General features: G+C 33.4%; 2 protein-coding genes across 3 annotated transcripts in view; one reads left to right on the plus strand and one right to left on the minus strand.

Annotated features, from left to right (window-relative positions):
* Nucleotides 1-99: 99 nt before the first annotated feature.
* On the plus strand, nt 100-2,409 carry uba52 (ubiquitin A-52 residue ribosomal protein fusion product 1). Its single transcript, XM_048164341.1, is given in 6 exon segments — nt 100-255; nt 991-1,100; nt 1,886-1,972; nt 2,063-2,125; nt 2,128-2,164; nt 2,248-2,409. Coding segments are annotated over 5 exon segments (384 nt in total). The 5' UTR covers nt 100-255; nt 991-997; the 3' UTR covers nt 2,342-2,409.
* A 3,414-nt stretch (nt 2,410-5,823) lies between these two features.
* The window catches only part of LOC125250594 (homer protein homolog 3), a 39,719-nt gene continuing 27,585 nt past the window's right edge, over nt 5,824-17,957 (minus strand). The window contains exons 6-11 of one of the 2 annotated variants that reach the window (XM_048163251.1): nt 17,760-17,768; nt 16,165-16,298; nt 13,926-14,082; nt 10,497-10,604; nt 10,238-10,318; nt 5,824-7,868 (exon numbers count right to left, since the gene is read on the minus strand). In XM_048163251.1, coding sequence (XP_048019208.1) covers nt 7,683-7,868; nt 10,238-10,318; nt 10,497-10,604; nt 13,926-14,082; nt 16,165-16,298; nt 17,760-17,768 — 675 coding nt within the window. In that variant the 3' untranslated portion in view covers nt 5,824-7,682. The remainder of the gene's footprint in view (nt 7,869-10,237; nt 10,319-10,496; nt 10,605-13,925; nt 14,083-16,164; nt 16,299-17,759; nt 17,769-17,957) is intronic. The other variant, XM_048163252.1, reaches the window with a different exon arrangement.

The following is a 17,957-nucleotide window of genomic DNA, read 5'->3' on the forward strand; positions in this document are numbered from 1 at the left end:
CATAAATTCACACGATACCTTAAAGCTTGTCACCAAAAAATGCTGAAATCGATTATGCAGTTACATAAAACGAGCACATGTTAACTCAGAGTCTGAAGAAGCAACATTCTGATTAAATATACACCAGCGGCGTTCTGTAGTTCCGCTCCGGACCTCCAGGCGGCGGTAAAGCTGCTTCGACGCTCAAATACACACCATCTTCACGCCCGAAACACGCATCGGTCTTTTCCGCCCGGACCAGCAGCAACTGCGAGGGTGAGGATTAGTGTCTGTGCGATTGTTTAATTTTCTCATCTTTTCCCTCTTTATTCACCTCCATGATTTGGTGAATATTTACATTAGACGTTTATGTTCGTGAATGGTGCGATTAAAGCTTGTTATACGGCAGATTTAGACGTTTTTGTTTGGTTTGAAGTTTAATGTGTCGTGATGGAGTGTCATGGCCGCTTCTGCCATGTGTGAGAGAGAAACTCCTGTCATAAAATCACGCCTAATCTACATCAAACATTCAATAAATCTCCCGAAACGTATAATATATGCATATATATTACCTGAAAACGCTTAAGTTGTTCTGCTAGCTGGTCATATAATGGAGTCTGTAACAGGAAGGGTCGCTGTCAGAAATGTGCTATCAGTAATACGTTTTATATATATATATATATATATATATATATATATATATATATATTGTAATGAATGATGTGGTATTTACATGGTATCTTAGAGTACTACCATTGTACATGGAAGTACCATATCATCACAGATAGCATTGATGTATAATTTATATATATTTATATATGTGTATGTATGTATATATATATATATATATATATATATACACACCAAAGAATGCCCAGACGGAGCAATAACTGGTACTGATAACATTAACTGGTATTTTTGCTTTTTATTTTTACTGTGGTTATTGCTGAACTCGTCACTATGTCTGATGCTGTAAGTCAGTGTGAATCATGTCTTTTCTCTGTTTTTCAGTGGCAAAATGCAGATCTTTGTGAAAACTTTAACCGGTAAGACCATCACCCTCGAGGTCGAGCCCAGCGACACCATCGAGAATGTGAAGGCCAAGATTCAAGACAAAGAGGGTGTGTATGAACTTAAACCGACGTCTGTATGAATGTGGCATTAGTATAAAAATAAAAGCTGAATATTAAGTAGGGCTGGGTAAAAAATATCGATTTCAATCGATTCTCATTTTTACGAACCAATATCGATTCTTAAACCTGTTTTCAGTTGATGAATGAGCAGAATATGTAGCCATTAAATCGCAATAATTTTTTGCTTTGTTACTTTTGATATGAAGCAAAGTCTCAGATTTCAAATGACGTCCATCTTATTATGAGATTCAAAAAATAAATACCGTTTTGGCGCTGTTTAATGTGGTGTGACAGATCACTTTAGCACCTCTTTAGCTTTTAACCTATACCAGTTACAGCGCGAAATAAGCATGCATGAACATCTGAAGGTATGTTAAAATATACAGTACAACTTACTGAAATCCGTATCATGTCTCGTGTAATCGCTCAATCAGTGTTTCAACCTCGGAAAGACGTCAATAAAACAGCTTCAATGTCACGTAACGTCACATTTACCTCAGAAAAACATATTCAGTGACCATAAACTCATTAGTCAGCTGGAAAAGTGAACTCTAGAAAGATAAATATAGCTATGCACTGTTACATATTCATTATAATTTTTAATGTTCTTCAATATTTAATGCATGTTTGAATAAATCAGTTATGAGAGCCACGATTTAAATGTTTATATTTCAAAAAAACGAATTGGAGTAGAAATATGATTATGTAATTCTAAACTTTATTTATAATAAAAACATCATATGTCCGACCACTAATATGCCTCTGTTCCTCAGGCATCCCTCCTGACCAGCAGCGTCTGATTTTCGCTGGCAAACAGTTGGAAGACGGTCGCACACTTTCAGACTACAACATTCAGAAAGGTGTTTATCCAGTGTCTGTTTTCACACGTAACATTTGCTGTTGGTCACGATGGCATCATTTTAATTTACTGTTTTATATTTATTCCTCAGAGTCCACCCTCCACCTGGTGCTGCGTCTCAGAGGAGGCATCATCGAGCCTTCCCTCAGACAGCTGGCCAGAAATACAACTGCGAGAAGATGATCTGCCGCAAGTAAGACCACGTGCTTATAATAATGGCTTTGGATTTGAAGTTGTTGTGAATCTGATGACGACTGACCGATGCTCTGCTCTCAGGTGTTACGCCCGTCTGCACCCCCGTGCCGTCAACTGCCGCAAGAAGAAGTGCGGCCACACCAACAACCTGCGCCCCAAGAAGAAGCTGAAGTAGACTGTAGCATTGATGTGCTTCAGGAACTGCAGGAGATTCTGTGTTCAAATAAATTGTTGAAAACTGTCGCCTTGAGTTTGTCCGTTCATTTGCACTCATATTGTGCTTTTCCTTTTTTTTTTTGTGTGTAAAATGTTACATCAAGGGACAATTTGAATGCTAGAGATGATAATTTTTCAAACCATTCATACTTTCCTGAAGATGTTTTTTAAAATGGATCCAGTGGACTTCAATCACCTACACAATTTTTTTTGTGTAGGTTTTTGGAATATCTTCCACAATTTTAGTACATGTGAAACATCTCAGGGACAGGACATGTTGAATTGTGAAATAGTTAAAAGGTCTTCTGCAGAGGTTGTAAACCCTAAGTATATTTATAATAGGTCTAGAATATATCAAATATAACTCATGATTGGTGGTTTTTGCTTTTTTTTTTTTTTTTTTTGTATGAGCAGTTTTACCCCAAGCCCACTGTTAAAATCTGATTGAGATCCATTAAACATTTTGCTAAAGAACACTTAAATGGTTTTGCATGAAAGCTTTTCATCTGTATGATGAATTTCCAAAAAGGAGTGTTTTTTTTATGAATTTAGAATAATATGAAGGATTACAAGTTTGGCCTTTCAAACTAAATTCTTAAGTTTTAATGCATTTAGTTGCTTTGCCGTTAAGCAAATGTAATATTTAACAAAGTTAATCATTTAAGTAAATCTACACTCTTGAAAATAAAGGTTCTTGGGTGAACTAATCCTTTAAAATAACTATTTTAGTGTAAAGGACATTTTTAAAAATGTAACAAACCTTTTGTGCAACGAAGATTCCGTGGATTTTAAAGTTTCTCTATAGATTACAATCGAACCTTTATTTTTAAGAGTGTAGATTTACTTAAATATGCTTAACTTTGTTAAATATTACATTTGCTTAATTAACGGCAAGGCAAATGTAGCTACTGTAACATCAACTAATTGTAATCTATGGAGAAACTTCTCTTTATTGCACAAAAGTTTCTTTAGATTTAAAAAAAAATTTCTTTAAAAAATGGATATTTAAAAGGGTTAGTTCACCCAAAAATGAAAATAATGTCATTTATTACTCACCCTCATGTCGTTTCACACCCATAAGACCTTCATTCATCTTCAGAACACAAATGAAGATATTTTTTGATGAAATCCAAGAGGTTGAGTCTAAATATTTGAGTAAACTAATTCATAAATTTAACTACTTATTTATTACACTTATAAATTATCAAGTAATCTAAATTTAAGTATTTTTAGTAAATGAAAGCTGGCTAGCTTTAGCTAATTCATTTAAAGGATACCTTGCTAATTGGTGACACAATGCTTTGAAAGCATTTGCACTTGCTGAATGAGTACAGCAATATAACACATTTAACATATATTTGTTCTCAAACTTAGCTCATGCTCCTCTCGTCACCATGATGGTAAAACCAACATAACAGAAACTCCTCTAAATTAGCATAACAAAACTTGTCCCACTTAACATTAATCTTGCACTAAAAACATATAACACTTAATTTTAGCATTTACTCTACATTTTTAGTGTCATGGCAAAGCATGCTGGGAAATAGAAATCCCAGCCCAGTTTCAGTTAAATTTAAGTTTGTCTAAAATAAAAGAAACAAGTTCATAAAACTCAAAACAATGAGTTTAGTGAACTCAAATGAAAAAAAAGTTCTAAATACTCATAAAAGTTAATTTGATTGAACTAATTTGTTTGAGTTGGCTCTACTCAAACCAATTAATTATTTTGAGCGTTAGGATTTACATTGTGGCCGGCTCCTGCATCAGCATCACACGCATGTGTCGTGCTGATCACGTGATCAGCTTTGGCCAATACTGAGCCGGCGTTCGGATGTAAACGGAAGCCTTCTTCGTACTTACTGCGGCAACTACATAAGGATGACAGGGAAGAGAAGAGATTATTGAATAAAGTTGTTATTTTTTTGTTTTGTTTTTGTGCACAAAAAGTATTCTCATCTCTTCATAACATTAAACTTGACCCACTTTTAGTGTTGATTATATTGCTGTCTATGGACGAGATTTCAATCAAAAATATCTTAATTTGTGTTCTGAAGATGAACGAAGGTCTTACGGGTGTGGAACGGCATGAGGGTGAGTAATTAATGACAGAAATTTTAATTTTTGGGTAATCAGATTACTTTTTTTCAAATATCTAGTAAAGTAATGCATTACTTTAAAATTTACAACAAAATCTCTTGAGTTACGTTTTCAAATAGATAGATTAGATAGATACTTTATTCATCCCTTTAGGGAAATTCAAGCATCCAGTGGCTCACACAACACTACAATTACAAACAATAAAACAAACACCCAGATTCTAATAATAAATAGATCAACCACTGCAGCGAATTAAAAAATCTGTACATTAGAACATACATATTTAAAAGGCACATAGTCCTAAGAATAAATAATTAAAGGATTAGTCCACTTTTAAATAAACTTTTCCTGATCATTTCCTCACCCTCATGTCATCCAAGATGTTCATGTCTTTCTTTCTTCAGTCGAAAAGAAATTAAAGTTTTTGATGAAATTTTTTCCCATATAGTGGACTTCTATGGGCACCAAACGGTTGAAGGTCAAAATTAGTTTCACTGCAGCTTCAAAGAGCTCTACATGATCCCAGATGAGAAATAATGGTCTTATCTAGTGAAACCATCGCTCATTTTCTGAAAAAACTTGAAAATTATATAAGTTTTAACCATAAATGCTCATCTTGAACTAGCTCTCTTCTTCTTCTCTATTTGAATTGCAGCAGTGTAGACACTGCCAAGTGTATTACTGCCCTCCACAGGTCAAAGTTTGAACTAAATGTTATATACTTGCATATTGCATATAAAAATTAGTTCAAAACTTTGACCTGTGGAGGGCAGTAATACACTTGGCAGTGTCTACACTGCTGCAATTCAAATAGAGAAGAAGAAGAGAGCTAGTTCAAGATGAGCATTTATGGTTAAAACTTATATAATTTTCAATTTTTTTCAGAAATTGAGCGATGGTTTCACTATATAAGACTCTTATTTCTCGTCTGGGATCTTGTAGTAGAACAATTTGAAGCTGCAGTGAAACTAATTTTGACCTTCAACCGTTTGGTGCCCATTGAAGTCCACTATAAGGAGAAAAATCCTGGAATGTTTTCATCAAAAACTTTAATTTCTTTTCGACTGAAGAAAGAAAGACATGAACATCTTGGAAGACATGAGGGTGAGTAATTATCAGGAAAAGTTTATTTAAAAGTGAACTAATCCTTTAACTTGAGTTAATATACAGACTAAAATATTGCAAATAAGTAACTTTGTTTTCCCATTTATTGCCCAGATGAGAAAAAGTAACGCAAAAGTAATGTAACGTATTACATTCCATAAAGAGTAAGTAACTTTTGGAACCTATTTTTGAGCACATGCGGTTTTCCACTGACAATGACTGAGTAACTCACACCGGTAATTCAATGTAAAACAAATTTATTCAGCAAGTTTTCGTTAAATTCAGAGAATGTCATACACTGTAACTGAGACTTGGCTCTGGAGTTTTCCAGCTGGTCGGCACAGTATGACTCTTAACAGTGTAGAACGAAATCTACTGTCATAGTATAATCAGGCTATCAAGAGCTGCAGAACAAATGAACTCCTGCACACTAAGATGCATGAGTGGAAAAATAAGGCTCTCGCATCAGAGATTACAAGCAGAAATGATGCATGGCACCTTATGAGATTTTGTCCTTGAAAAGAGTTCTTGCCACTTTTTTTTTAAAACTCCAAATCATTAATCACACATGCTTTCGTTGTCCAAAATACAAAGCAGTACACATACTCAAGTACCGCATGAAGAAGAAATATAAAAGTAAACACCTGTTTATTAGACCCTAAATCAACTGCGCCGGAAAGCAAACAAACACAAACGTGGCTGTTGGTGCCGAACCCTGTGGGTGTTTAGGTAAAAACAGGCTGTTGGCACTTAAAATACTGCAGTTTGAAGCCACATGAGTGACTTTCTTGTGCTATATCACAAATATACTGTAGAATGCAACATCCAACACGTTTGAAGCCTTAGAGCTGCACACAGCAACTACACTAGATGCATTCAAGCACATTCAACATCCATTCCTCAGTGAAGAACTACAGCTATTCTTAAGTATAAATTTCCTTGTGAGTTCAAGAGATCTTAATATTCTACAATAACAGAACAATTGTTTATTTCTACCTAGTATATTTGCAGCTACTATTTAATGCTTTATATCAATGCTGTCCTCTATACTAAGCATTCCACAGTATGAAACACAGAGAGGCGTCTGAACGCCACATTCGAGCTGGTCTTTGGTTTGCACACTCCAGCTGTGACACCGCAGAGCACATCCACATGAAGAGTCATTCAGAAAAACTAATGAGCCTTTCGTATTTTGCATGTTTATCCCAAAAGTTTGACGTTTGAGCCTCAAAGGTCTTTGCTACAAATTAGTTTTGGTTCTAAACCAAATCTCACGTAATAATCGATTCACAGAGTCACGATTCAGTTCAAAAACGATTCTTCCATTTTTTTTCAGCTTAATGTTTTAAATTGTTCATAAAAATGTATTTGACTCGTACACTTGAATGTTACAGAAATGCATGACAATTTTAAAGCGAAATTATTTTTAAAATATAATCACTTTTAATAGCAATGCACCGAAATGAAGATTGTGTGTCGAAACCAAAAATTCAGGATGCACTTGGCTGAAAATCAATTAATAATAAATTAATTAATTATTTAAATGTGTTTAATAATCAACAACACAAATAACAAACATTTAAATTGCACATTATTATTATTAAATTATTATTAATATCATTTAAAAATATAATTTTAAATTATTATATCATAATAATAATAATTAAAAATAATAATCTTGTGTAAATACAATTATTTAACTTCTGTGCTCCACTAAACTGAATTATTAATACTTTAAATTATGATTTGTTTTATGAATAGATCCAGAATCATTTCAGAGAGAATTGCAATGCATTTGTGAATCAGTTTTCCTCCAGCCCTAATGTTTAAACAATACTGTAAAGACGTGACGCAGCACTAGTGTATCAAAAATAAAGCTTCCCCTCCTGTACCGTAACATCGCTGCTCACGTTCTTCCAACATAACATCCTCTCCACTGAAGTTATTGCTAGACTTTGAACAGAAAGGGCAGAAAACAAAGCAAGAAGATACTGATGGTATCAGTGCAGAAACTACTGAAGCAGAACTACGCCCTCTAGTGGATGCGGCGCCTCTCGCTGCGGCCGTCAGGATGAGTGTCTCTCGTCTCTCAGATCACACTATTTACTGATGAGTTTGACCAGACTCTGTCGAAGGTCGTTGAGGTCAAAGATCTTGACGTCGAGGATCTGAACGACCCTCTGCACCTCGTTCTCGGAGCGGTCGCGATCTTCCAGCGCTGAGGCCAGGTTCTGTTCGGCGTTCTGCACCCGGCGCTCCAAATCAACGTTACGCATCTCCAACTCCTGAAATCACATCCACAGAGTTTTGTGCTCGTTTACAGCATGGCACAGATTTGACCACAACTTTCACAGTAATTAAACCTCCAAATATGAAAATGTCTTCATATCACACATGCTCTCAATGAAGAAATATAAAAAAAATATAGAAATGTGAAACCTGATTCTGTACTACATGAAAAAAAAAAATATATATATAGAAAAATATATAGAAAAAATATAAATATATAAAATGTGATTCTGTACTGGATGAAGAAAAAAATATATAAAAATAAAAATATATAGAAAAAAATATAGAAAAACCTGGTTCTGTAGTGAATGAAAAATTATAAAATATAAAAATATAATGGAAAAAAAAAACAGAAACATAAAATATAAAAATATATAGAAAAAAATATATAAATATAAAGCCTGATTCTGTACTGCATGAAAAAATAACAAAAATATAAATATATATAGAAAAAATATAAAACATGACTGTACTGGATGAAGAAAAAAAATATAGATATATATAGAAAAACCTGGTTCTGTAGTGCATAAAGAATTATAAAATATAAAAATATTTAGAAAAAATATATAAATATAAAACCTGATTCTGTACTGCATGAAGAAATAAAAAATATAAAAATATATAGAAAAAAATAAAGAAATATAAAATGTAATTCTGTACTGCATGAAAAAAAAAAGAAAAATATAGAATATAGAAATATACAAATTTAAGTGAAAATGAAAAAAAGTATCAGAAATATAAAACATGATTCTGTACTGCATGAAGTGTAAAAGTGAAATAAAAAATATCTAGAAAAAATTATAGAAATATTAATGTGATTCTGTACTGCATTAAAAATTATAAAAGTGATATAAAATATACAGAAAAAATATAGAAATATAAAACCTGATTCTGTACCGCATGAAGAAATAAAAAATATAAAAATATATAGAAAAAAATAAAGAAATATAAAATGTAATTCTGTACTGCATGAAAAAAAAAGAAAAATATAGAAGAAATATAGAAATATAGAAATTTAAGTGATAAATGAAGAAATTTAAGTGATAAAAAATATAAAATTTAAGAAATTTAAGTGAATTTAAGTGATAAAAAATAAGTGATAAAAAATATATAGAATAAAATACAGAAATATAAAACATGATTCTGTACTGCATGAAGTGTAAAAGTGAAATAAAAAAATATCTAGAAAAAATTATAGAAATATTAATGTGATTCTGTACTGCATGAAAAATTATAAAAGTGATATAAAATATACAGAAAAAATATATAAATATAAAACCTGATTCTGTACTGCATGAAGAAATAAAAAATATAAAAATATATAGAAAAAAATAAAGAAATATAAAATGTAATTCTGTACTGCATGAAAAAAAAAAGAAAAATATAGAAGAAATATAGAAATATACAAATTTAAGTGATAAATGAAGAAATTTAAGTGATAAAAAATATTAAATTTAAGAAATTTAAGTGAATTTAAGTGATAAAAAATTTACGTGATAAAAAATATATAGAATAAAATACAGAAATATAAAACATGATTCTGTACTGCATGAAGTGTAAAAGTGAAATAAAAAATATCTAGAAAAAATTATAGAAATATTAATGTGATTCTGTACTGCATTAAAAATTATAAAAGTGATATAAAATATACAGAAAAAATATAGAAATATAAAACCTGATTCTGTACCGCATGAAGAAATAAAAAATATAAAAATATATAGAAAAAATATAGAAATATAAAACATGATTCTGTACTGTACGTATAAAAAATATAAAAATATAGAGAAAAAATAAAGAAATATAAAATGTAATTCTGTACTGCATGAAAAAATAAAAAAATATAGAAAAAATATAGAAATATAAAATGTGATTCTATACTGCATGAAGAAATTTAAGTGATAAAAAATATATAGAATAAAATATAGAAATATAAAATGTGATTCTGTACTGCATGAAGAAATTTAAGTGATATAAAATATATAGAAAAAATATAGAAATATAAAATGTAATTCTGTACAGCATGAAGAAATAAAAAATATAAAAATATATAGAAAGAATATACATAAAATGTAATTCTGTACAACATGAAGAAATAAAAAATATAAAAATATATAGAATAAAATATAGAAAGATAAAATGTAATTCTGTACTGCATGAAGAAATATAAAAATATATAGAAAAAAATATAGAAATATAAAATGTATTTCTGTACTGCACAAAGAAATAAAAACACATAAAAATATATATATAAATATAAAACCTAGTTCTTCAATTTTAACCTAAAATTTCAGTGCTGCATTAAACTAACAGATTAACACTTAAAATGTCTCTTTGTTAATGTGATGGAAATGTTTTCCTCCAGCACCTGTAGTCTGTGAATGGCCTCTTCTCTCTCCTGCTCCAGCTCATGGAAGTCCGACTTCTTACTCTGGAGAATCCGGATTTCCTGAAATGCATTGAGATAAACATATAACACAGTGAGTCCTTGCTGAAAGAGGTGAATGTGTTCTGTGTCTAATACTCAGGAGTTTGAGGAGATGATTGCAGTAACTCAGGAAAGAGCATCTGTAGGTCGCTGGACTCTCCCCTCCATCAGTGTGTGTGTGTGTGTGTGTGTGTCTCACCTCGTCCTTTGCCTTCAGTAAGTTCTCCAGCTCCTCCAGGGATTGAGTGAGTTCATCTTTGAGCATGTCGCTGGGTCCATGACCACCATGAGCCTCCAGGTCCGCCACCTACACACACGACAATCAGCTACACTCTTAGTACAAAGATTCTGCAGAACACTTTGAGCCAAAGCTTCATGTTCCAGAGAAACAACTGCACAGCATCTTTAGAACTCTGTTATAGCGATAGCTCTGTATATTTCTATGGCATCGCTGTCGAAGAGTAATTCGATGGTGAAGTGGATTCACTTATTGTAGAGTTAACAAAAGTTATAAAGTGCATTGTGATGTTTGAAGTGGATGTCATAAATGTCAGCAGAACGGGAAGATTTTAAAGGGGATCTATTATGCCCTTCTCACAAGATATAATATGCATCTCTGGTGTCTCCAGAATGTGTCTGTGAAGTTTCAGCTCAAAATCCCCCACAGATCATTTATTATAGCTTGTCAAATTTGCCCGTTTGGGTGTGAGCAAAAACACGCCGTTTTTGTGTGTGTCCCTTTAAATGCAAATGAGCTGCTGCTCCCCGCCCCCTTTCCAGAAGAGGGCGGAGCTTTAACAGCTCAACAACAACAAAGCTGGAGAATCTCACGCAGCCAAAATGACGAAAGTGTTCAGCCTTACATTGTTCAAACCGGAGTCGACACTGATGGAGAGACTCAGGAAGAAGTTACAACTTTTAGACATTTCTGAATGGTTAGTGGAGAAACATCTTCAATGATTGCACACAATACTTTCATGTATTCGTAAAAATGTATTTGACTTTTACATAAAACCCATTCATGCTTTAGTGACATATATTACAGAAATGCTTGCACTTTATTTTAAGGTGACGTAGTTACACATTACTACATGTACTTATTATAGTAATAACAGTAAATTATACATAATTACAAGTAACTAACCCTAAACCAAACCCTAACCCTAACTCTATATACTACTCAGTACTTACTTACTATAGGGTTAGGGTTAGTTTTAGGGTTATTTGCATGTAATTATGCATAATGTACTGTTATTAATACAGTAAGAACATGTAACAAGGACACTAAAATAAAGTGCAATAAATAAAACAACTATTCTGCTATAGCGATCTATATGATTGTGAACCCTGTGCAAATATTTATCTTGCTATCTTGACTATGCACAATTTTATAATTTTATTATTATTATTATTATTTAATATTATTATTCATGCTGTTTTAGTATAATTGAGACAGGGTTATTATAGTTAACTGAAACAAAAACTAAAACCATAAAAAAAATCTTTTTGTTGCTTGAAATAAAAAACAAATTTTTTTTTTTCATTTAGCTTAACTTTGATGTACTAAAATGTCACTAAAACTAAAAGTGGAATAAAAATTAATAAAAACTATAGACACTACAAAGTTACTAAAAATTGAACTAAAATGGAAAATATAAAAATAAAAAATAATTAAAAATATTAATAGTACTAAAATAATACATTGAGATACTGTTATCATTTTTATTAATATTTTCAGATTTTTTTATTTAAGTTTAGTAATTTTGATGTGTTTTTGTCATTTTTATTAGTTAAAAAATAAAGGTTTATAACAACAATAGCGGTCAATCTCTATACAACTGTCTCATTTCTGTGCTGCAAGAAACTAAAACGAATATCAGTCTGTTCATCACACAAAGCATCATATGAGTTCAGAAGGCTTTCGTGAGTTTTCTTTCACATGGACGGACTGTCTTGGTGTGTCAGAGAAACCTGTCATTCATTTTCCACCCATTTACGTCAGCTTTAATTCACAGAACTGGCCGTTCTCGCAGGAGTCCTTCTAGGAAACGGCCTCTTATTGATATATTTCAGTGATGGTAGAATGTTTTGAAGGCTCAGATGAAAGCAGTAATGACTCACTCGTTTCTCTCCTCCTGCCTGTCCATTTCTTTACAAACACAGCCTGTTCTGCTTTACCAGCTCATCTGATGCGTAAAATCATTTTATAAGTTCACTCAGACACATTACACACAATCTCCAGCATAATGTCCACCATAAAGCCCCTCTGCTGACCTACATACACATTCAGTGATTATTCAGCCATTATATTTGAATAATGCATTACAGCTGACAGTAAAGGACGGAAGAAACTGGGCCGAGTGTTTTACGCCGCGCTTTAACCAGGTGTGATGCGACAAGTATAAATTCATAAGTATAAAGTATGCATGCTGTGCAAAAGCTGATCAGGTTATATTTGACATCTAATATACAGCTACAGTAGACTATCGTTCAAATGTTTGAGGTCGGTATGATTTTAAAAATGTCTCTTCTGCTCACCAAGGCTGCATTTATTTGATCAAAAATACTGTAAAAATTGTGAAATATTATTACAATATAAAATAGCTGTCTTTTGTTTGAATATATTGTAAAATGTAATTTATTCCTGTGATTTAAAGCTGAATTTTCAGCATCATTACTCCAGTCTTCAGTGTCACATGATCCTTCAGAAATCATTCTAATAAGCTGATCAAGAAACATTTCTGATTATTTTATCCTCCAACAGAGCCGCATTATAACCAAACACACACACACACAGGAGAAAAAGGAGCACCTCCTAAAGGTCTCTGGCACTTGGAGGGCCTTAAGAGAGACTGGCTTATTTTTAACCATGTAAAGAGCAAAAAAAGTTTCCCAAACGAGGGTCTGGCAGCTCCCCCTGGTGATATTTCAGTCCTCCTAACTAGGCCATTGAAAGTAGGATACTGCTGTCCTACAAACCACCCCACATCTCTCTCTCTCTCTCTCTCTCTTTCTCTAGTCCCATGAGACATGAACCATTTCCAACCACCTGGTCGCCTGTTCTCATCTCAAAGAGACAGAGCGATATATCGAGGGCTACCTCTCTCAAACACGCGTCCTGTTCGGAGTTGTTAAACGATAATGAGAACACACTGTGAGAAGTGAGAGAAAAGGAAAGGGTGATGATGACAATCCCATTCGGATCGATGGAGAGGCGGATCATTTCTTGCAGTTTGCTTTTGATTCTTTTGATTAAGAATTATTTAATGCTTTTGAAAAAAAGGGCTCTTATGGTCACCAATGTTGCATTTATTTAATCAAAAATACAGTAATATTGTGAAATATTATTACAATTTAAAATAACTCTGTTCTATGTGAATATATAGTAAAATGTAATTTATTCCTGTGATGCAAAGGTGAATTTTCAGCATCATTACTCAGTCTTCAGTGTCACATGATCCTTCAGAAATCATTGTGTGTGTGTATATATATATATATATATATATATATATATATATATATATTTTAATTAAATAGTAAATACATTAAAATATTTTTTTCTCTTGCACTTTCAGCCCTTTCCATGTTACATATTGTTTCAAAGCATGTTATATTTCTATATTTTCACCTGATCTCGTAATCTCTCCGTCTCGTCCTGATACGCCGCCAGCTGTTTCTTCCACTGCTCCACGTTGGCGTTGGCCTCATGCAGCGCCGCCACTAGTTTAGCATTACTGTCCTGTAAGCTGAAGAGCTCAGCCTCCAGATTCATCTCACAGATCGACCTGAAAGAGAGAGAAACGCTCAAAAGATTCAATGTGACTGACCATTTTAACCCTGATGTCATGTTGAGATCAACTTTTAGTTGAGGTTCCAGTAACTCTATTATGAGGAAGAGTAACAGTGATTCTACATATCACTAAATGCAATTAAATAGTCCAGACTAAAATGCATGTTTGAGCTGTTTTAACTGAAAGCAACATTTCTTAAAATATGTCAGTGCAATTGTTTTGTCTGAAGATGCACATCAGTAATGTTTAAAAAAAGCTACTTAAATGTCCTAACTGAACTAAGGTCTAATCCTTGCTTAATCTAAGCTCTGTCTGTAAAAAAGGCCTTATATTAATATGATTTAATCGAACTGCAGAAGATAAATATGATTGAAGTTTTAATGCTCTGTGCATCAAAGTAAGCATGCAATGCATAAAAGTGTAATTAATCAATCAGGTAACGCTACCATGTAAAAATTCACTGCATTTATGCATGTTTAATATTCTGGGCTCATCTGCTTGCCTGTATGTAGTATGCATCATCAAAATGGTGTAAATTGAATTTGATCTTTTAATATCACTGTTTTAGTACATTAAGGGACTTTAAGTGTTTTACAACTTTCCGCTGTTTTTAGTGATTGAAATACTGCAGCAGGTGCTCTATATGGATAACAAGTGCCCAAAACGTGCATCTTGTTCACATATTTTTGTTTTTAAGATGGAAAATTGACAAGCCATGTAACTGAAAACTATGAATAAGTTCTCATATGTAAATATTAGTTAATGCTTTAGTCAACAAACTAACAAGCACTATATTTTTAAAGCATTTAATAATCTTTGTTAATAAAAATATAATTGTTCATTATTTGTTCATGCTAGTTCACAGTGCTTTAACTAATGTTAACAAATACAAGTTTGGATTTTAAAAATGCATTAGTAAATGCTCAAATTACCTTTGACTAAGATTAATAAATGCCGTACAAGTATTGTTCATTGTTAGTTAACTAATGCAGTTAACTAACATTAACAAATATAAAGTATAATCTGGAACACAAATATAAAAGAAAATGAAACATATAATAAATATAAAAAAAAAAACGAAAATATAAGTAATAATAAATAAAGCCAACTGAGCAAAACCAAAGAAATGTTTATCTGAACCCAGACCTGAATTGACAAGACCATTAAATGCATCACATTGCATCATTAAATTCACAATTATCACCATGACAACATAAATAATGAGCTTTCCCAGGGGTCAAAGGTCATTTTATGATCATAACCAATGAAGAAAAAACAGAAACACTAAGACCATCCAGGTATATAGCGTCGTTTTCACATTTTAGCTGTCCAAAAATGCTTTTGAAGTACTAAAGTTTTCAAATCAGCATCTCTAATGGATAAAACATTTTGTGAATGAAATATGTTGACGAATCAAAGGCGTAGCTCTTGTGAAGGAGGAGCGCAGCCCCATGCAGATGTTCTTGACTGGTTACTTTTACAGGAAGAAGTATTCAGACGCTCTCCGAGAGCCATGGGATGAAGCGCCGTCAGACATTTAAAGAACATGTTGATTTATGCATGTGTGAGAGAGTGTGTGTGTGTGTGAGTTACTCATCAGACTAATGGAAGATCAGGATAGAGTCTCTCCCGACATAAGGCCACTTCACAATAGAAAAACAATGTAAAAAAAAAATAGATTTTAAAGAAAAATTTAGTGGTGCTTGATGCACCATAATTAATTCGCAAAGGAAATGGCGCATTCACTTTTGGCTGAATATTTTTAAATGTCAGTGCATCACTAACTTGCCTGTGCAAAATTCAGTTCCATAATGCAAGTGTGCTGTAGGGAGTTTCTATGCAGTTTCTAAGGTGTTCAGAATGGTTGTTAGTGCTGTAACAACTCACATGGTTAGGAGGAAAACTGAAATTAAAGGCATTTTATGGGCTCTTTCAGGCAGGAAAAGCCCATTTTAGTGTGATAAGTGGATGTTACACACATTCTTCTCCGATATTTTTCCACCAACGTGGATGACGGCCTCTAAGGCGGACATCTAGGCAGAGAATGCATGAACATTAGCGCTGCTGAAGCCTTACCCCTCTGAGAGCATCTTTTTAATGCGCTCCTTCTCTGAGGACAGAGTAATATCAGCGCTCTGGCTCCTGTAGAGCTTGTCCTCTGGCCCGTTCACACACATCACTGGAGGAGACTGAAGCTCATCAGACAAGTCCTACAACACACACACACACACACACACACAGAAGAAAACTGTTATCATATGAATCCAGACACACACTGACAGGCTTCAGGGTAAATCCTTTTAACCCAGACAACTGAGTGTTAAACTAAAAGAAAATAGTTTATTACATTAATCGTGAAAAGAAAAAAAATGACCAAGCAGCTCAGATTATTATTACATATTTTTGTGTACATATGAATTACTATTGATACTGAACTTAGTGACATTATTCTATAGATGCAAATGTTTTTTTTTTTTGCAAGTAACACCGAATAATTTTTTTGTAATGAGTTTCATTATGAACGAGATATGTCATATGTTACTAGATATGTAAAACTAGGATACTAATATTGTTATATTATAATTGTAATAATACACAAGGCACAAAACTGAAACAAGGCAACAGAACTGAGTGATACTATCAGAAATTACCACTAACAGGTGCCGTGATGAAGAGATGATCAGTGTTGTTCACTTCACCTGTCAGTGCTCATAATGTTATGTCTGATATGCATATAAGAATCAATCATTAAAGTCACCATGAAATCAAAACTGATTATTTTTATGGAATATTGCGGTATTTTAAAAGTAATTTTTATATAGTTTTTTTTATATTTCATGTTCCTCGTAAACTTGAATAAAATAACACTCTCCCTCTTGCAGCGGCATCTCCCCTCTTCTCTGAGGACGAGGGCGGGGCAACCTGTCACTCACATGAGATCCACCAATAACAAACCACAACCATCCAATCAATCCCCCATGGACAAAATCAAGCCCCGCCCTACATTTGTTCTCGTTCCAGAAGCCATTTTACTTGGATATATGTCATAACAGGGAAGAAGACAATAGCACAACTTCTGTTTCATGCTGACTTTATAAAACTCATGTGTGTAGACCACTAATCTGAATACTGAAGGAGACATGATGGTCTAGTCACGTCTATACGGGTTACAGTCCTGGCATTTTGAGCCTGAGCTGGGTAAATATGACTTCTTTAAAGTTCAGCACTAACCTTTTTGAATGAAATGCATTTTTAAGCACAAATGGCACTGTTGATGAATGACCCAAATATCAGTAGGTGAGTTTAAAATGCATAAAAAAGACATTCTCGGCCTTGTTCTAAAAAAGTGAGCAAATTCACTATAATGAGCAGAACCACAGGTATGAAATATAACTCGTTTATGGTGAAGGAGAAAAAGCCCTCTTTGTCACATGTAAAAATGACCTGATTTTTGCTTCTGCAGTGGCAGATGATGCTACAGGGTTCACCGTGGGAGTCACTTGATTGCGGAGCTCACGGGACACGTGATGTGTGTGTTATAATGTGATAAAGCACAAACCCCCTTTTCTACATGAACAGAGGCTGCGTATATCCCTGAACCCCTGTGCGCAAATCTGAATCCTGCCGCTGCCCTCATGCTGACGTGTGCGGTGAGCGAATGTCAAACTCACCTGAGAGAACTGACAGCATCCGGATCGAAAGCGTTGAGAGAAAACGATAAAAGATACAGGCATTTACATCATTTATCATGGGTAGGGGAGACCGGGGTCAGTGGCAGCATTTATCACATTTCACACACTTTTGGTATAAGAAACATTTAGTGCCATTCAAATTACTCATACAGTCATACTCATAAATATATAAGATAA

The sequence above is a fragment of the Megalobrama amblycephala genome, linkage group LG17 (genome assembly GCF_018812025.1).
Source record: "Megalobrama amblycephala isolate DHTTF-2021 linkage group LG17, ASM1881202v1, whole genome shotgun sequence".
In the NCBI taxonomy this organism is placed as follows: Eukaryota; Metazoa; Chordata; class Actinopteri; order Cypriniformes; family Xenocyprididae; genus Megalobrama; species Megalobrama amblycephala.